The sequence below is a fragment of the Epinephelus fuscoguttatus genome, linkage group LG3, assembly GCF_011397635.1.
Source record: "Epinephelus fuscoguttatus linkage group LG3, E.fuscoguttatus.final_Chr_v1".
NCBI classification, from domain to species: domain Eukaryota; kingdom Metazoa; phylum Chordata; class Actinopteri; order Perciformes; family Serranidae; genus Epinephelus; species Epinephelus fuscoguttatus.
Genome location: NC_064754.1, coordinates 42,004,515 through 42,026,266, shown reverse-complemented (window position 1 = coordinate 42,026,266; position 21,752 = coordinate 42,004,515). Strand labels below are relative to the sequence as shown.

Genomic DNA, 21,752 nt, shown 5'->3' with positions numbered 1-21,752 from the left:
AGGGTGGGGGAAAAAAAAGAACATGTCACCTGTTGTCCAGAGACTTTTTTGCACTGTTATTGGGGTGTCAAAGAAAACTACATTTGAGATTAAGACTTTTTGGTGCATTCAAATGATTTTTACTGTAACAAGTTAAGTTACAGTGATCAGCCACTTATGTATCAAAAAGCTTAAGACAGAATTATTCTCATATAAATGCTGTTTCAATAATTAACTTTTAGGAATCAAGTAGTCCACTTGCAGTGTTCGTTTTGGGTCTTTTCATACATGATGACATATGGAGAAAAAAACTATGATAGATCAATTTTCTTTTTTTAACTTTAAAAAAGCGTTTCTTACGGGGGCAATACCGATGCCCAGGAAGCACTCAGAGAACATTTGTGTGGATCTGTATTTAAATGCCAGTTTAGTCCTTCATGCAAATTTTCACAACATAAATTAAGTATTCTTATTTGTTATTTCCATGGCCTAGGATTAACATGACTCTAGAACCAGGGAAGTTTCAAACTGATGTCATAGGGGTATAAAGTCTAGAGCTGCTTCATACACAATGAATTGGAGTCTGATTTTGTGGACCTGCTTTTTTTCATTTTAGACCCAAATGATCTTTTTTCTCTTGTAGTGTTCTTGAACAGAAAATGTACCCATATACTCAGAACATTCCGATGGGTGCTCTAAGTGACATCTGGAACATCTTTCAATATTAATTATCTACGGAGCAGCTCCAGACTTTATGTCTTATGACATCACAAATTTGGATTTTAGCAAGTTCATTAAGTTTCTGAATTTGGGGGAGAGTTGTTTGTGTTTGCTAATATTTTTGGACTGCCTTAGACCATAGGAATAAAATGTATGAATTTTCAATTTAATTTAAAATTATTTTATAAAATAATTATTATATTTCACTTATAAATATAAGTTATTTACATGGCTTTTTTAGTTAGAGACTAATGATAATTATATTCCAACAGTCTGGTTTAATCAAATGTGTTATTTGGCACGTGATAACTTCTTCTTCTTCTTTTTTTTTTTTTTAATTTTATATACTTTATTAATCCCCGAGGGGAAATTCAATTTTTCACTCTGTTGTCAATTACACACAGGTCCGAACACACACATGCACAAACAGGACCTATACATGCACTAAGTGGAGAGATGTCAGAATGGGCTGCCCATGACAGGCGCTCCGAGCGGTTCATATAATAAATAAATAAATATACATGTCATTTACCTGCATGAGAAGTAAAGAAAAGAGAAAGAAACAGTTGTAATAATAATAATAATAATCATCTAAAGTGATCACTATCAGTGATTTCCACTGTATATATAATTGCTTTTCTGTAACTATTTCAAACCTGTATTATGTATACCTGTATACGTTTATTTGAGCATAGCATTCATAACACTTAAGTGAATAAGTACATATAAAACCTTTGGGATAATTATCTGGAGATAAAAACCTACCAGCTGCCCAGAGGTGTTTTTCCTTAACAACAGTGGTCACTAAGCACTTGGGTACTTAAACTGACTACCCACCAAATCACCACTGTTCACAAAAAATATCACCACCATGTCACAGATTGGCTCCATTGCAGCGCAGTCTGAACATTGTTACTGACATTACAGCACAGATGCGTTAAAACTTTCACCAGTTTAATCAGATGCACGGTCAGGAGAGTCGTAACATTTTAAAGCAATAAGCACAAGGTGGGCAAGAGAATCAACAGTGAATTGTCTGCACGCAAGTGATAAATGATTGCTGCTTTGTTTCCTTACCAGAGCGTTCAGTGTGTGGAAGAAGGCAGACAAACAGCACAATGACACTAAGCATAAGCAGGTTACGTTACTTATGGGGTTTTACTTTAAAGGAGTTACACTCGATGACGTCTTGTATCATTAATATGCATAATAAAACAATTATCCAGAGCAGGGGGAGGAAGACTTGATGATAATGATTATGCTGAGTCCAACATCAGTGTTGTCCACCCACATCCAGACAGGTGGCATCCTGCAGGCACAGCAGCGCATCACAACCACTACATTTGCTCACTAATATTCCGTTTGTATTGTACAGAGGCAGTGCTGATTTTTACTGCAGAGATGTTTGGCTACAATTTTTGTGAGAAACGCATCGCAGAGCATAAATAAATATCAGATGCAATACATGTATTGACTACATTTAAAATATTTCCTCATACAGTGAAGGTTCTGTCAGTGTTTTTTTTTCTTCGCTAAAATACATTTACTTAACTTCTTTAATACCACTGTTTTGTAGTGTGGCAATCACAGTTTTTAGATTCTAGTGAAGATCATAAAGTTTCCAAAGAAACAAAATAAGTCAGGTTGAATTTGGAGGCAATAATCTAAAACCTGAACTAAATCATATTTTTGGGGCAGGTGAAAAGATAACAATGACATTAATATCAACTTTTTAAGTAAACATAGTAATCTAGCTATTCATTGGAGCCATGTTTTTGTCTAGCTGGACCCTTAGGTCAAACATTTACTCTCTTTTAGCTCTGTTTTTGGTCTTTACAAACTCCTGAGGGGAAATATCTGTGTCTTTAGCTGCTAAATACTCCACTATGTTCACCACGTAGTCTCTGACTGTTTCTGTCTGCTGTTAAGAAGTGAGCAGGTAGTGTACACTGAGTAGATTTAATTCATCAATTGGTGTCCATTGTCTTGCTGTCACTTCTTAAAATTATAAAATTGATGTTTTGTCAGTCACACTGTGCACGTGTTAGGGAAAATGTAGTGTTTTTCTCTTACCTTTTTGATATTGTTGTTATTCTCAGAGTCAGAGTTACATTCATGTTGCGCTGGAGACACAGTGCCACGGAAACCCTGTGGGACATTAAGCAGTCACATTAAAACAGCCGGCACACTGCTCATTAATGTCTGCCATCACAATCAGACTGAGCTGTCACTCAAAAAGCAGGAGGACACCCCTTCACAGTTGGTCATAAGCACAGAGGTTGATTAGGACTCCAAATCTCCCACTAAGAAGCCAAACAGGAGACGTGAAAAGAGACCTGCAAATACTGTCAACCTCTTATAAGTGATACACATGGCTTTTATCAATCAGGCTCGGATACAGCTATTAACGGAAACCTAAACAATATCAGTTTTGGGACTTTATCTCAGCCAAATTTAATATGGCCTTGAAGGAACTGTGAGCAACTCTGGTCCCACTTAAACCTCTGATGTCAATTTCTCAATTTCGTCAATAATTTCCTTAAGCAGATTCTGGGATCATCATTTTGTTGAGTAAATTGATCCAATCTAATGAGATCCATTAAAGGAACAGATGTCATGTAATAACCATGGTTACTGTTGCTAAAGCACTATAGGTAGAGAGAGAACTGGAGCTCAGCCATCACCATGGTAACCCCATGCCTTGCTTAGCTTTGTGTGTGTAGCACGAATGTGTGCACAGCAGGTAGTGTGAATATGTGTGTGTTTGTGTTTGTGTGTGTGTGTGTGTGTGTGTGTGTGTGTGTGTGTGTGTGTGTGTGTGCGTGCGCGACAGACAGTGAGTGTATGAAGCTGATCAACAGTGTGTGAATACACATATGGTTGCCTATCTGAAGTCATCAGAGATATGCACAGTGTGTAAAATGTATTTCTATACTTATGAGGACCAAGTAGCCATGGACAGACAGGCGCAGAGAATTGAAGAGAGATCATTTCAAGGTTTTGGATTAGACATTTAGAAAGTTTAGAGTTGAGATTATTATTAAGGTTGAAATTAAGGTTAGACAAATTACACTACAAGATCAGACGGTAAAGCTACAGCATGCATAAGTAGTGCTATGGATACATTGTGTTGCGGTCTATTGAAGCTTCTCAGATGTATTTTCCTCTTCTACAACTAATTTCTTCCTGTGTGACATTATTTTCTCCAACTTCTCTATAAAGCTGCACTGGAGATATCAGTGTTAGCAGGTTCCATACTAATGTTCAAATCTATCAGCAACACCAACTAAATGCAAGACATATCACCAAATTCCAAGTTTAACCGCGTAAAATATATATATTTTGGGGGGTTAATGATGAGGGAATACATATACTCAAAGGAAGGTACATATGTGTGTAGTGTAGGATCTGTCTTTAAAGGCACTGACCAAGTTCTCTCCCCATTCTGTCAGGCTGTAGTCCACAGTGATCTCCTCCCCCTTGGTGATGTCTCGGATGGCGATAACGACCAGCCGCACCTGACTCCCACAGTGGACCTCTCGGATGCGGCAGTTAGGGGAGGGGGGAAATGAGCTGGCTGTTGGGGCTGGTGCAGAGGCTGTCGGAGCAGATGGAGCTGTGGACGCGGGGGTCAGAGACGGGGCCTGAGCTGTAGTCGCTGTGGCCGGGGCGGGAGCAGGGAGTGGTGTTAGGGTTGGAGCAGAGGAAGCGGCAGGAGCTGGAGCTGGGGTAGAGGCTGAGCAGGAGCTGGTCTTGGATCCAGTGGAGACTCTGTCATGAGCTTGCACTGATGGACCACTGGGGGGTAAAGGAGGTGGGGAATTGAAAGTTAAATTCACTACCGTCATCAGACAATATGTGCGGTTGGTCTGTTTCTATTCTGCTCTAATGCTTTTTTTTTTATTAGACTAGAAAGACATCCAACAAAAGTAATCCCCCTCAAACATCAGTTATGTCCCATTAGAAGTGTGTGGTGGTGTATTTATCTGCAGAGAACCTGCCCTTTGCCTGTATTTTCTTGTTTTCTTCTTACTTTGCTATGTGTGGTATGTTTATGGGCATGTAGCCCCTAGCCGATAGGAGCACGCAGTTGAGGTCAGGTGCCAGACAGTAAGCAGAATGCACCGAAGAGGAACCTATGAAAACCTCAGACACAGTGCTGGAAAAACACAAAAAAAGCGAGGTGATATGACAAATGGACAAAGCTTGTTCAAAAACAAAAGGGAATCTGGGGATGGCTTTCACTTTTCCTTTTGATGATGAGCACTGAAGGCCCTAACACACCAAGCTAACAGTCAGCTGTCGTGCAATGTTGGGCCATCAGTGAGCGTCCATGGCCCTCATTGCTGCATTGGCCCGCACCGTTGGCCTTGTTAACTTTTTTTTTTTTTTAAAGATATTTTTATGGGCATTTTTTGCCTTTAATTGATAGGATAGTTAAGTGTGAAAGGGGGAGAGAGAGAGAGGGAGAGACATGCAGCAAAGGGCCACAGGCCGGAGTCAAACCCGGGCCGCTGGGGCAACAGCCTTGTACATGGGGCGCCTGCTCTACTACTAAGCCACCAACGCTCTGGCCTTGTTAACTTTTTTTCTGCCCATTCAGCATGTTGAATTGACATCTGTGACAGCAGAACCCATTGGTGAATGAAATCACTCAGATTGGCAGCACAGCTAGTGCAGGAGAAAATAAATAAAAGTGAAGAAAGTAAACAAACAGCTTAAGTCAAGAGGGAGTGACACCAAAACAAACCTGTTACATAAGGTAGGATTACTTTCCTTTAGCCAAGCTCTTCAGCAGAAATGTTTCCTTATGGTTTGTGTTATTGTGCATGGTAAATATGCTCTGTTCTTTCAACTTTGGATTGTGTTGTTAATGCTTTACTGGCTAAATAGCGTCAAGACAGTTTTCCGATTTCCCTTTTTGATTGCCTAATACAGACTACCACCACCTGCTGGTGTGGAGAGTTACTTCCTCTCATGCAAGCACAGACCATTTGTGCTGGTTGGCCATCAGTTTGAGTCTTTACAGTGTATTCATGTGCAACTTTCTGGCCCAGACACAGCGACATGCCACAACACTCCAGGGGGCTTTCACTGCTGCTAGTTCTCTGAAGTCAGTTTGGTGTGTCTGGGTCTTAAAAGAGAGGATGAAGGGAGACAAAGAGTTGGCCTGTTTTCTGTTGGATGGGTAGGTGCCAGCAGTTAGCTTGCTTAAGTATTGACATTTCCAATACAAGAAACGAAACGTTTCTACAATAGGACAGTAGCCTGCAGTCTACATACAAGCAGTGTAGTGAGGAGGGGCCAAGTCTGAATGTTGTGTTTACAAACAGTAATCAACAGTTCCTGTAATTGGCTGGACAGCAGAGGTGAGACCAGCCCTAAAAACATGAAAATCTGTTGTGAGTGAGTGATGAAGTTACACCATTGGGTGGAGTGACTGATGATGGGAGTGTTGCTATTTCCCCATTGGTCATTGTTCTTTCAAAATGAATAGGTGGGGATAGTCCTGTCATACTGTATTCCTCATTTTCTGTAACCAGTGTAGCATGATAGCATGGTGAAATTAGCTAGCTAACTAGCTAACTAGCCAGCTGCAAGTTGAGTTAAATTCAACAACTTAAGGCTTTGTCCACATGCTCTTGTCACAGCATATTGCTATTATCAGACGAGGGACGAGGATTAACCAGTGAGCCAAATAACTAGCCAGGTAACTGGCCAGGCATGGGCTGAATGTCAGTTTTGGACAGAGGAAAGAGAGGATCACCTAATCTGTTTGTTTGAGGAACAGCTGTGTCTTTATCACACAGGCCTTACATTATTTTAAACATTATTGATTGTTGCCAGTTACAATATCAGAACAGGTACCATCAAAGTTATGACAAGAAACTGAAAATAAGACACTGATTGAAACTGAAGTGAATGTAACATGTTAAATGTCGTATCAGGTGGGGCGTCGGTGGCTTAGTGGTAGAGCAGGCACCCCATATACAAGGCTGTTGCTGCAGTGGCCCGGGTTCGACTCCAGCCTGTGGCCCTTTGCTGCATGTCACTCCCTCTCTCTCCCCCCTTCATGCTTCTCTGTCCTATCCATTAAAGGCTAAAAATACCTGAAAAAATATCTTTAAAAAAAAACAAAAAACAAAACACACACACACATATATATATATATATATGTTGCATCAGGTGCCGCAACAATGACAAAATCCTCCTTTTGGTAATTGCCACTTATTGGACATTTTACAAACTATTGTAATGAGCTGTGCATCCTCCACCAGTCCTGTTCCCTTCTATTGTGTGACTGTGTCTCACTGCGCTGTTTTAATACAATATGTAATCACATTGATTTTTGGACTGAACCACAACAACGAGGCAAGCTCTGTAAGCGAAACTCAAGGCGAATGTATAACTCCGTGACTGAGTGACTTCCGGCAACTTCCTGTTTCAAAAAGTCCTCATTTTAAATCAAAGGCCCTTTAACATTTCATACATGGTCCAGCCATATGCTAGGTTTTGACCAAGTCTTGTTTTTGCATTTTTATTGTTGAAGTCATTTATCAAACAAAAAGCCAGACATTTACTGATTCCAGTTTTTTAAATGCGAACATTTGCTACTTTTCTGTTTTATTTCATTATAAAAAAATACCTCAAAATACCTTTTTGTATTTGCTGACTTCACACTGAATTCTGGGAAATTGTGGTTGTTGGGTTTTTTTTTTTTAAATTTTGTCATTTTGTTAAAAAAACAATTTAAGTTGAAATCAAAATAAATGTAATGATAATGGAAATAACCATTAAAGACAGCCCTGCAATGTTTCTGTTTTGCCATATTATCATTTATCCATTTCATTGTGAGTACACTCTGTATGTAGAGGGGTTATATGTTAAATGTAGGCTAAGGGTTGATACATGTTCTAAAAGCCAGCTTTGCTCTTTCATAATTTGGCTATATGTCACAAATTGCTGTAATACAGGTTTGTCAATCAAGGTATATGAGCAGGAATTAATTGTCATTATGATGTCTTGTCACTGTATTTACATTCTTCCAGCCGCAGGGTTCATTTCTTTGCTTTCAGGATACATGGCAGCTGCAAGAGTGTAAAGCAAACAGTAAAAATCCACACATACAAGCTGATGCCAGTGCTTCAGGGCAGTGATTCTCAATCCCAGTCCTCAGAGTGCTGCTGATTTTCTATCCTACTGGCTAGTCAACAGCATTCTTCTGACATCTCAGGTATAAATCAGCCTGATTATATGGCTAAAATGAAAACCTACAGGGTTGGTGAGTCCTGAGGACTGGGATTTAGAAGTGCTGCTCTCAGACAAAGCTGTCCTCGAGTGCTGAGTTAAGATCAGCAGCCATTCATTCTTTTCTAACTATTTAAACATTCAAACTATTTAACCATTTTTTTGCCTGCATACAATCTGTACAAAATTGTGTGTGTGTGTGTGTGTGTGTGTGTGTGTGTGTGTGTGTGTGTGTGTGTGTGGACTACTCACAGCGATGACACAAATGTACACTCACCAGTTGTGAGAAGTAGAATCTGTGTTGTAGAAAGGCCCGTCCAGTATGGGCCGTTTATTCTCTGCTGCTTCTTTACGATCACCTGAGAGCACAGCAACAGTCAGTATAAAAGGATTACATACAAGTATGCAGGGACACACACACACTCACACACTCACACAAAGGTCATCACCTCATCTTCTGGAGCACACACACAGGTGCACATCCCAGCACATACACAGGCAAGCACACACACACACGCACACACACACACACACACACACACACAAAAGTAGGTCACACTCACTTGCACACGCTCCACCCCCATACCAATCGCACAGACACACAGACAGATGCACGCACACGCGCGCACACACACACACACACACACACACACACACACACAAGCACCACACACAGACACGTACACACACAGTTGATCGCAGTGAGAATATAGCGTGCAGATATAACACATACAAACACACACCTGGGCTGAAGCTGTGTTCAGGCACGCTCTCTTCCTCAGTGTGTGTAACAAAGACTTTCACGGGTGTCCCTTTCCTTTTTCTTCCACAGCCGCGCCTGCAGAGAACACACACACACACACACACACACACACACAATTATCATTTAATCAATCGACCTACTGGCCAAACTTCAATCAGGTCAGAGAGTGATCAATAAGCTGATGGCCACCTAATGGATCAATACAAAGTGTGTTTAGCACTCCCATATAAGCAAACACAACTGTTCTTTACTGTATATGTCTGGAGCAGCTAGTGCATGGTTTCAGACTCAGGTGATCTGCACTGACTAAACAGGGAGCAATTAGTTCAGTCCGAGCCCTCTTGAACATACTGATTTTGAAACTTTGTCATCTTTCCACACCACACACCAGGTTAATATGAAAGTAAAAGAGCTCAGGGCAAAGTTTCACTTGAATGTTCATAAAATGCCTGAGAATTTTTAATTCATAGGTTAAAAACACCCTCAGTAATTAGGAGCAACCTCTCTTGCATTTCGACCTATTCACATTAATTTCACTCAGCTGTCAGAAATTCATATCTAAGTGTGAATACTGTCCCCCGTGGACCACCAGAGGACAAATCCTTTCAGTGCATTTTTTGCGCTGTGCAATTATTTTACTTTTTAAATATTAAAGCAATGGCGTCAGCAGGAGAAAATGTTGTCACTACCAAGCAGCTACCTCTGGGCCTGAAATATGAAGCCAAACCAAAGTGTCAAAAACTGCAGTTCCTTGAATGGCCACTTGACGCTAGCTCCAAGAGTGAGTCAGTCCCCAAAGTCCCCCATGTTAAAATGCCCAGCTTTACAGCAGAAATAAACATGTTTACAGTCTGGTACAAAAAAACGTTTTTGGCCTTCATAGCTTTTTCCAACACTCATGAAAACTCCATGGGGGCAAATTTTAAGATTAAATTTTACAGCTTTTTTGCCTTTATTATAAACGACAGATAGCTGTGATAGCGGGGAAAGAGAGGGAATGACATGCAGCAAAGGGAAAGAGGTTGGACTCAAACCCAAGCTGCTGCTAAGGACTCATGGTCGAAATTCATAGTACATGGACACAGCAGGGAACATCTGCTGCAACACGCCTGTAGCAGAGTTATAATCAACATTATAATCAACTGAAGCTGCTACACTGACCACGGAAGCCATGCTTGCCCGCACAGGCATCGTACAGCTCTTGTCTATATTTACAAAGCAGATCAACATAATGTAGCAGAGCAACCATGTGAGTGATTTTACATTACATTAAAATAAATAAATCAAATCAATGTATCACGCTGTTAAATCGATCCAGTTGATTAACTCTGTGTCAGTTAATATAGCGTACACCAGTGGTTCTTAAGTGGTGTGCCACCACATACTGATGTGCTGTGAGACCAATCCAGGTGTGCCGTAGGATTGTGTGCATAACAATGCATCATTACAATATTCAACTGGGCCGATACAAAAAGTAATGAATTCATTTTTAATAGACTGTATCAGTATGTTGTGTGCACCCATTTCCAAGAGGCAAACTCCAGCTAAGAAAATGTAATTTAATTTAACCAATTGGTTGCTGTTTGCTAATGGGAATTTTAAGTGTGTGGCACATCAAAAGCCCTGATTGGCAGCCAGTGTGAGGGATGATAACAATTAAAAAGAGGAAGCTGTGAGTAGGACAACTGATCGCTTGTATGGAGCAAACTACAATAAAGCACCAGTGAAAGTGACCTGCCACTGAAAAAAAAGGAAAAGAAATCCGTCTACAGGAAGTAATGTGAAAGTTACCTGCCTTTTTTTTCTTATTTATTTGTCTTGTGGCTTGGTAAGAGTGATAACACATGTTACAGATGCTACTGTACACAGATATAAATACAGGTGTGCTTTGAGATTTTGGCTTGCCCTTTGGCATACCTTGGGCCCATACAGTTAGAAAACCAATGGCTTACACTTCCAAACCCTGCATAACCAACTGCATTATCACATGGCAAAACACACCCACAGTGAAGCTGGCAGCAACCAGGGGTCCGTTTCACAAAGCAGGTTCAACAAACTCTGAGTCTAATCCTGAACTCTGAGTTGATCTACTCTGAGATAGGAAACTCTGAGTTTCCGGTTCCATAACAGCTGATGTGAATCAGTTTAATCAACTCGGAGTAGTTTCACCTGGAGTTAAGCGCGTGCACCACAACTATAAAAAGCCAGCATCAATGGAGCCCCGATTCGACGAGTCACCATGGCAACGGGGAAGAGGAGCGCTGCGTTTTTCACCCCACTAGAATTAAAAATCTTAATGCGCTCATACAGCGAGTTTGCACACGTTTTCAAAAAGAAGTGCAACACCGCTGCAGCTGCAAAAGAGAGGGAGACGGCGTGGGAGAACATTGCTGCTCGGGTCAATGCGTAAGTTTACATGTAGTCCTTTGCAACCACACTAATATTACAGGGGAAAACTGCTTGAATGGTAGCCTATTAATTTATTTCATTTAGATGCAATCCCGCGGGGAGAAGCGATTTGGCAGCAGTTCAGGATGAAATATAAAAACATTGTTCAAACAGGTAAGACCTCGGCATAATCTCATGGGGGTACCTCATTTTGATCATGTTTTACATTGTAAAGTAAATATTAAGTGGCTGTTTGACTGTGCAGTTGTTTTATCCCCAACATAATACTGTTTTCACACACATAAATGTGTTCTCATCTATATCATGTTCTGTTAAATAATTAAGCCTATTTAAACTAACACAGACTTCTACTCAGCCAGCAGAAAGAAGGCAGATGCCCGTAAAACGAGCACACTTTTCTGACCACCCTGCATACAGTTGTCTTACTCAAGTGCTCAGCATCTCCGACATTGTACAAAAAACTTCCATTTGCAAAGAAACGCAGCGCAACACACAATATCTGCTGGGATGTGAGAGCATGACTACGATTGGTAATGTTGCAAATGTAAGGACGGATTAGGTTGTGTATGTAGATGATGGACTGTGACGTGAAACGGTACAGCTCAAAAATATAATTGTCTGGAAATGCTAAAACATCTATGCGCGGTCTGATAACCATCTCTCAACGAATATTTAATTCTCTGCGCAGTAATGCTGCTCCTTCATCCACGGGATCGTTATCAGAAGGACATGCCATGTTAGTCAAAAAAGTCGCCACCTACTGTGCCTAATGGACTTCTAATATAGCCTACTGACTCTGATTTTCTTCATGATTTTTTAAATGACAGACGGCAGAACTACGCTACGGCAAAACTCGCCTGCTGACTGAATGAATGAGGAAATCAAATGGAGTGTGTGGCTCTGAAAGAGGGCGGAGACAGAGAGAAACTCGAGGTTCATTGACAAAAACCTGGTCCCGACCAGGTTAGGTTCATAGAGTCTGTTACTACGGTAACTGACCGAGAGCTTAAGTTACCTCTCTCTCTGAAACAGGCTAGAGTTACCCCTCTTTCTCTGGTTTGAGTTATCTCCCTTTTTGAAACGGAAAACTCAGAGTTTCCCTCATTTCAGGGTTAACAGACTCTGAGTTTTCACTAAACCTGCTTTGTGAAACGGACCCCAGATAGAGTCTGTGTAGCGAGTAAAAATCCCACTCTACCTTGCCTACACGGCACTTTGGCTGTCAGCCTACAAAGGGCACACGCTCTACCAGGTGAGTTACCGGGGCACATTTATATAACTTGCCCCTTTTATGTTATTATGTATGTATAGCCGATTTGAGTGATAGGTTGTTTGTGAGATGTCACTTCAGTCAATGGGTCTGATCCAACATCTCATCCAAATATGGTCACTCCTGGCTTCAAAAACCCAGGATGGCTACAGCCAAAATGCCAGACTCAAGGCTTCAAAACTGGAGTCCACAAACCAATGGATGAAGTTTCAGTGACTACATACATTATTTATTAACAGTCTTAAGTCACAACAGAGCCCAAAAGAAAAAAATAAAACAATCACTAGCATATAAACAGGCTGAATATGATTTTATTTTTTAAAACTAGTGTTTATAAAATAACTGAGTTTCAGTGTTAATACCAAAACAATACTTTACGTTGAGGAATAAACTCTATGTCTTCCTACAAAACACTTTTTTTTATATATTTGAGAAACTATATTTCTCAAATGATATTTATCAGCCATTCAAGAACTTTGCTTAAATAAATTGTAGTCTAAAATTGGTAGATTTGTGATTTAAATCAGAAATCCTCTGATCAAATAATAAGTAGGGAAGAGTTCAGAGTACAACAAGAAATTCAATTCCAACTTTTGATAAATCTCAACAACCCAGAAATGGCAATATGATCTGGTCTGCCTGTCTCTTTAAATTAAAACATTTCTTTAATTATGTGTGGGATGTGCGTTATTCTATCACTTAGAATAAAACAAATCCCAGAGATCAAATTGCCTTCTAATTTGCCAATTTGTGATGCTTCAGAGTTGAAAATAACATCCAATGAAAAAGACTAAAAAGTTAAAAAATAAAAAAAAAACACCCTGCCACTCACTATCACTGTTTCACAAACAGTTTCAGCAAGTTTCATTTCTGAGGCATATCAACAAACTGACTCCAGCTTGATGATCATTATGTAAACAGTAACCTCTGAATAATGACCACAACGACCACAGTAAGATTCAGCGAACTAGTAAGTGTTCATAGTTGAGTGCTCTGACCCCTGGATCACCACTAAGGAGTGTGCCATTACCCCAGAGAGCTCAAACGCAGCCACCTGTGTGAGCCCAGAATGGCCAGGCAAGATTATCTTCTTCAGACTAAATCCATGCCAAAACCGCCACGCTCAGAAGAGCCAAACTGATCCCGCCTCTGCCGATTCTGGGCTTGTTCTGTTACCACAGATCACAATATTGTTTTCCGTCAGTCTATTTTTTACTCGCATGACATTGGAGGCTCTTAAAACTAGGCCATAGGAAGATCGTGCTTTGGATTTTGAGGTGTTCATTACTGTGCGTGTGTGTGTGTGTGTGTGTGTGTGTGTGTGTGTGTGTGTGTGCAGACAAGAAAGAGAAAGAGAAAACAGAGGAGAGGAAGAAAGGCAAGAAGAAAAACGGGATAGGAAAGAAAAAAGTGAAGCAGCAGAAAACAGAGAGAGGGAGAAAAATAGGAAAAGGGAGCAAAAGAGAAAAAAGACAGAGAGAGAGAGAGAAAACAGAGAGAGGGAGAGATACTCATTCAGCAGAGATATCAACCAGACCCACTGTCTCTGTATTGATCTACTCCACTCTCATCTGGGCTCGTGATACTTTGCGCACATGTCTCTGTGTGTGTTGGAGTGCGCAACTAGAGTGTGCGGCTGCAATTGTGCTCACATACGTAAAGACATTTTTCCCTTGCACCAACCACACAAATCTTGGCTTCAAATTTATAAATCGAAAATCAAACATGATCATTGTCAAAAAGTCATGAGAAAGCTTGAGCATAAGAAAAGATCTGCTTTGAAACACATCGCTGTGCTGTTGCTAACAACACAACTAACATGCAGACCACAAAATTTGCTTATAAATCAGGAAAACTTGTTCACTTCACTTTAGAATCAGTGCTGTATAACATTAGTTACTGTTACATATATTTGCTCCAAAGGGTGTTACAACAGTTTCCTCAAACAACCGCAAGTTTCCCTCCATACTACTGCACTAAATTGTGGTATTTTACATATAACAACACAGTAAACATAATATTACTGCACAATGGTCCAACCAACATGACCGTAGCAACCAACATCCCTCAAGAACTCACACTCACTATGTCACAACACCCTGCTGTCTTTATTATGAGGCAGAATGAGCTTAGTTTTACATCTGTACACTGAGGCAGGGCTTGTAATGATAATGCTGAGAATACTTCACCTATATTAAAATGTTATTGGTTGAGTGTGAAAATATGTGCATTAATTTTAACCTTGGAAACAGTAGCTTGTCAAAATAAACTTACTAGCTTTTTCTACCAGAGCTTTCAACCACGACTCACTTACATATTTAACACGATGAGAGCTGAGCAAACTCCATGATCCATGATTTAGACCATAGGATGCAGCTGAACAGCTTGGATTACGATTTTCTTAGTAAATCAGGCTGGTGTCCAAGGCAACACATTCTATCACCTTTGCGCATTATTTCAAACTTAACTTGTCACACGTGTAGAACCATAACCGTTTGCTTGGAATAATTCCTTTGGATAAAAGAAATGTGCAAAAATTACAACATGATAATTTGGCTGCATGTAGGGATGCTTCAATTTATTGGCTGAACACTGGCATCAGCCATCGGCAAATAAAATGACATTCACCTACAGCAATGGACGCAGTTTTTCTGTTTTATCTAATCAACTTCGTGCTTGCTAAAAAGCAAGGCTTGAAACCATAGCATCCCGCCTTCCCAGAGATCGGAATGTGGCCAGGTGCAATACTGGAATCACAGGAGCTGCAGTTTTTATTGAGAAGGTAAAATGTGTTACGAGCCATTATAAATGAAGCATTGTGGTGCTACAGAGATGCCCCAGCCAACAAATTATATTCCAGATGTAAGGGAACATGCTTGTTTGGGACAGACTCCAGCAAATATATCATCATCATTTTAGTAGTTACAATTCCCCGGCTCATCCCATTCCCAATATCTGTCAAAGCAATCATAATATGTTTGGGGTTTTTTTGTTTTTTTTATGCATTGCGCTGCGCAAATAGGAAACATGTTTAGGGCAAACAGAGATCCTCCGAAGGACTCCTTCGGGATGAACACAGTAAACTTACTATCAACGCACCAGGGGATTCTCTGTAATGTTTCACTGATAATGCTACATTCTGAACAACAATTTCATGTTGAAACTGGACGGGAGGGGAGTTATTTAGCGTTCGTTGGTAGCAACAAGCAATTGGAACTAACAGCCAACAGAGGTTGCACTGAGTTATAATGATGCCTTCGAGCTCTGTTCAGTAAAAAAGAATATCAAAAAGTCGAAAGTTGAAGATTAATTATAAAGTCATTATAATGTCTTCAAATGTGATCTTGTGGAATTTAGTTAGTGACAGGGAACTGTAATAAATACAGCTGTTTGTGATGTTTTCACAGCAATATAAAATTAATATTAAAGAGGGGATTATATACAGTAATGAGGCTTTTGAAGCTATTCTTTCATTGTTTTTTTTCCATGTGACAGAAAATTACAATTAAGGTTTTTCCGTGAATCTGTATGGCTGAATTTGTGTTCATTCAAAGATAGTGTAATAAAGAGCTGAACAACTTTAAGCAGTTATGTTATTTTTTTTTTAATTAAGATTATTTTGTTTGCTTGGCACAAAATGGGGAATTAATAACTACAAAAAACAAAATAAACAACAAAAACACTGGTATCTGCTATCAGCCAAATTATTATTCCAAACATTCACAATCAACGCATCCCTTTCACACAATCATGATGCAATTCCAGTCAAAAGCAATGAGCGATGATATTCCATTATTGTCCACACCTACTCAAAAAGCCAGCAGACAGACAACATAAGGGTCAGTAGCCAGTAGTCCACGCTGACATTCATGCTCACACAGACAGACTTAGCTAACAGTCCTGAGCTACGCTTGATCCCAACACGTCGTCAGCTTTTCCCAGAAAAAACACTGTTTTCCTCAGAGTTTATATTTTGCTGGATTATTTTGGGTCTTCAGAGTGTGTGTCTGTGTATTCAGTCCTGGTTCAATGAGTTTCTGGGAATTTTCTTGCCAACCGAATCTGTCTCACCTCCACTTCTTCAGTGAGCTGACCCCTCAGTCTTTCCCTCCGTTCCTGTCTCAGTCTGTCTCACCCTCTCGATCGATTCTCTCATTCTTCTCTCCCTGCACATTTCTCTCCCTTCTTCACTCCAACTAAAACACACACAGACACACACGCTCACACACAGCCCCCTCCCACCAACCCACATGCATGCACAAATACACAAACAAGTCCATACTCAAGACCCACATATGCGTGAGCACACATACAGACACGCAGCTTGTACAGTCCACATGTGCACACACAAACACACACAGACACACTCAGACAGACACACACACACACACACACACACACACACACACACACACACCCCTCCCCCTATCTGGCCCACATGCATGTACAAACACACACAAATACACACACACAGGCACGCAAACAGGCGCTCACTCACACACACACACACACACACACACACACACACACCCCTCCCTCTCAGGCTTACAGGCACGCAAACACACACACACACACAGAGTACACACAAATATCCTCTCTCTAGCCAAGCTCAGATGCACGCAAACACACATACACACACACATACACACACACACACACAACCCTCCCCCTCTCTGTAAAGCTCACATGCGCACACACACATTAGGAAAGCTCACTCAAGTGCACACACACTCTCTTTCTCTCTCTCTCTAGTGCTCAGCCTCTCTCTCTCTCTCTCTCTCTCTCTCTCTCTCTCTCACATAACCAAACCCACAGTCTCATGTTCCATCTCTGACACACACATACACACACTTTTCCCTCTCTTACACACACAAAGGCAAGCATGCACACATACAATCTGCACATTACAGATTCTCAGACTCATGCATGTCTGCTACAATATATGCTCTCCTCACACTCACACACACACACACACACACACATGCACACACATGTTCCATCAAACGCATTATTCTTTCTCAGCCACAGACAAACAAATATTACGTGTGCTTGCAGATACAAACACACACACAACCACTTGTCACGCAACTGTTTCTACTACATGGATTACACACAAACACAATGACACACACACACACACACACACACAGCACACATGCACAAACTCACTCAATAAGCCTCACGTACACTCCGTCCTTCATGCAGAACGTTCTCTCTCTCCAACACACACACAGAATCCTCAATAATAAAACAGATACAAACACACACACCACCACCCCCCCACCTTCTCACATATACCATACCACCCACACACAGTGTGCACATACGCACAAACATACTTTTCCTTTGAGCATGCGTACACACACACACACACACACACACACACACACACACAGATACACAGACACACACACATACACTGTCCTTTCCTCTTTCATAAACAAAGTAGATGCATAAACACTCTCTCCTTCCCTCTGTATGACACACACAAACACACTGCCCTTGTCTTGGAGCCACACACACACACACACACACACACACACGAACCTTGTGTCTGTCTCTCCCCCTTGACACACAAACCCTCCCTCCCTCTCTTACTGACTGCAGAACAAACACACACACACACACACACACACACAGACATACACACCTCTCCTTCCAGAACAAATACACAAACACAAAAAACCACACACACACACACACACACACACACAGCATATGCACTAGCTACCAAGCCTTTTTTCAGTTTCTAAGACACACACACACTCACCCTCCCCTTCAGTTTCAAAAGCTTGCACATACAATTGACTGCACGCACACACACACACACACACACACACACACACACTCATCCTCGTCCTCTGTCACACACTCCCTTCTCTTTTCCTCTCTCTCTTAAACACATACACACACTCACTCTGTGCTCTCTCCCCCTCTATGCAACACACACCCTCCATCTTCTCTCTTCTCTTTGAGACACACTTACACTGTTACACACACACACACACAACCTCTCCTTCTCTGGTCATCATACACACATAAACATATACATCTTTAAGTTTCTTAAAGACAGACACGCACCCTTTTCTTTACCACTTTTTGCCCTTGTTCCTTGCATCCCCAAAAACATTTCTTGACTTTTTAGACAAAACAACACACACACACACACACACACACAACAGTCCAAAACATCTCTCTCTCACCCTCTTAACCAATCATACATTTGATTATGATTCCCTTTAAAAAAAACACAAGACCCACACACACCACTTGGTTTCACATAAACAGTACTTCATGCTCACACAGACACACACCTCCCATCCCTCACCATCACTCTCTCTCTCCCTCTCTCTGTCACACACACACACACACACACACAAACACACACACAAACAAACACTCACATTCCCTCCCCCACTTTCCTAACACACACACACACACACACATGCGCAAACACACTCTCCCCTCCCCTTCCCTGTGCCTCTAACACACTTCCCCTCTATCTCTGTCTCCCTCACTTACACACACACACACACACACACACACATACACACAAAACACACAACACACGCTCACATACACTTATATGCTCCTTCTCACGTACACACACACACACACACACACACACTCACGTCCTTCACAGTCCCTCTCTCTGTGTCTCTCTCTTCTGACAGTAAACACACCTTTATTCCCCACTCTTTTTCCACATACACACACACACACGAACACACTATTAGTTTCTCTTTTTCTCTTTCGCTCTCTCTCTCTCTTTCGTTCACACACTCACAAACACAATAACAGGCATACATGCATGCAAACACACACGCGCGTGCGCACGCACACTTAAAAACACATTTAAAAACACATTTTCCCTTCTCTCAAACACACCCTGGCTTCCCAACACACACACACACTTACTCATTCTCTCAACCACACACAAACTCACAGAGCCACACACACACTCACTCACTCACTCACTCACTCACTCAATACTACACACACACATACACACTCTTGTTCTCTTTGTCACACACTCCTTACACACTGTGCTCCCCCTCCCTCTCCCCATCTCTCACTCACACACACACACACATTCAGTGTCTGTCTCTGTCACGCACACACTCTCTCCCCCTCCCATCCCTCACACACACACACACACTCCCTCCTCCTTCCTCTGCTCTAGCACACACACACATGCAGACGCACACACACCACTCCCCCTCCCTCTCTCTGACACACACACACACACACACACACCACACACACACACTACTCCCCCTCCCTCTCTCACACACATATACAAACACACACTCACTCACACACACACACACACACACACACAGAGCTGCTCCTTTCTCTCTCTCACGCTCTCTCCCCCTCCCTGTGTGTGTGCCTTTCTCTCCCACTCTCACACAACCACACACATATGCGCGTGCACACTACACACAGGCGCGAGCGCGCACTAACAGAGAGAGAGAGAGAGAGAGAGAGAGAGAGAGAGCTCACACACAGACACAGACACAGACACACACACACACACGGAAGCTCTAACAGTACGTTAATTCCAACATTTTTATAACTTTGAGAAATTGAACAGTTGCATTGGGTTCCTGAAAACTTTTGTTATTATAATTGAGTACACAGCACATTGTTATTAAACTCTCAGTTTTCCCGCTTTACCTGAAAAAAAGTAACAAATCCAAGATAATGTTACAGGACATGTTTCTGTTGTTAAGAGAGTGTGATTGCTATATCAGTTTGATCCTGTCACCCAAAAAACACATTCAATAGGTGAATTCAGTGTCAGACACACACATGCCCGCGCACATGTACATGTACACACACACACACACTCACACACGCACACAAAGTCGTACACGCGCGCACACACCTCTTTGGAGCTGCTTTGTAAGGTGGAATTAACGTTCAAAAAACAAGCTAGCCTGAGACTAACAAGATACTTTATCACATCATTTCTTTAAACTGGACTTTTACTCAGTGACAAACTTAACGAATAACGTATGTTTACAACTTTAGCTCCATCAAAAACACCCTCACACATACATGCGCGCACACACCCACCCGAGTCTCGCTGTCACTGGGGAGGAAAACACTGTCATGAAACAGTTTTTCACTATTGTTTATGTCATGGTGAACTGAGTCCCTCACCCCCGCAGTGGCGGTGCCGGTTTGACGCCTTCCCCGTCGCTGTCCAGGCTGTGTGTTTCCCGGTAGTCGAAGAGCGAGCGTACGGTCTCCGCCATGTTCACGCTACCGATCGTTGCTCTTCCGCCGCCGCACCGTTCAGCCTCTCGCTCCTCTCTCCAGTCGCTCAACTGGCTCACACCAAGGTTATTCCAGCCGCTTCCACCGCGGAGGAAAGGAGGGGTACGCCGCGCGCGGCAGCATCAAAATAGTCCTTTAATGTAGGCTATCGTGTATTTACAGTTTGCCGAAACCGTGCGACGATGTAATTTTCAAACCATAGGTTTACATGGCCGCACTGTGTAGTGTAAATATCAAGTGGCGGGCCAGTTTTAATAAATACTTTGATATTGCCCCTCCCCTACAGAGGAATCGACGAGCCCACCAAGCAGATGAAAAAAGTAGACCGTTTCAAAGAAGAGTGATTCGCTCTCTGAGAGAAGAAATTCTATAAAAAATAATAATAATAATAAAGAGGTGGCGAAGGGACACATTCAAATCAAGTCTGTCTTTTGAATTTACTGCTTTCAAAAAACATTCGGAACACTTTCTGCTGGATGCACACCTCATTTTATCAACAGGTAATTCCTGTATAAATACAGGAAGAGGCACAGTATATTATACTAAATACATATACATTATACTTAATTAAGTCCCTAATTGAGTGAGAAAACAGAATCATGCAAGTGAGCTATTAAGATTTTCAAAGTCGTCGGTATCAGCAAGAAAAGCCTATAAACTGATTTCGCACCTGCCAATTAATAATAGGATACATTAAAATACATTTTTTTTTTTTTTGCCAGAATCAGTTTTGTGGTCAATATGACCTGAAATAGCTTGAGCTTAAAACAATTATGCATTTGTGACAATAGCAAACTGTAACCTGTGCTATACCTCGTAATATACTTCAAAACGCCTCAAGTTTTATTTTATATTAAATAACTTGCTTTCTTTGAAGTTTAGAGAGGATGACTTAAATAGCCTATGTTTCTTATTTATTTTCATTATTACCTATCAAGGAGCTTCCTATTGTCAGTGTTTTGGTTCTTTCTTTCTTTTTAAGACAAAAATAAGTTAAAATCTCAAGTAAGGCAAAATCAGTGATTTCTTTCAATACATGTTATACATAGAAAATACTTGTTGAAAACGTGAAAAGAC

The 21,752-nt window shown here is 41.3% G+C and overlaps 1 protein-coding gene across 2 annotated transcripts in view; it reads right to left on the bottom strand.

The window, feature by feature from the left end:
- Positions 1 to 20,833, bottom strand: part of si:dkey-117m1.4 (serine/arginine repetitive matrix protein 1) — a 29,228-nt gene extending 8,395 nt beyond the window's left edge. For both annotated transcript variants that reach the window (XM_049571605.1, XM_049571606.1), the window contains exons 1-5: positions 20,559 to 20,833; positions 8,691 to 8,785; positions 8,225 to 8,306; positions 4,128 to 4,497; positions 2,773 to 2,847 (exon numbers count right to left, since the gene is read on the bottom strand). In XM_049571605.1, the coding sequence (XP_049427562.1) occupies positions 2,773 to 2,847; positions 4,128 to 4,497; positions 8,225 to 8,306; positions 8,691 to 8,785; positions 20,559 to 20,653 (717 nt within the window). In that variant the 5' untranslated portion in view covers positions 20,654 to 20,833. The remainder of the gene's footprint in view (positions 1 to 2,772; positions 2,848 to 4,127; positions 4,498 to 8,224; positions 8,307 to 8,690; positions 8,786 to 20,558) is intronic.
- Between the last annotated feature and the right edge of the window lie 919 nt (positions 20,834 to 21,752).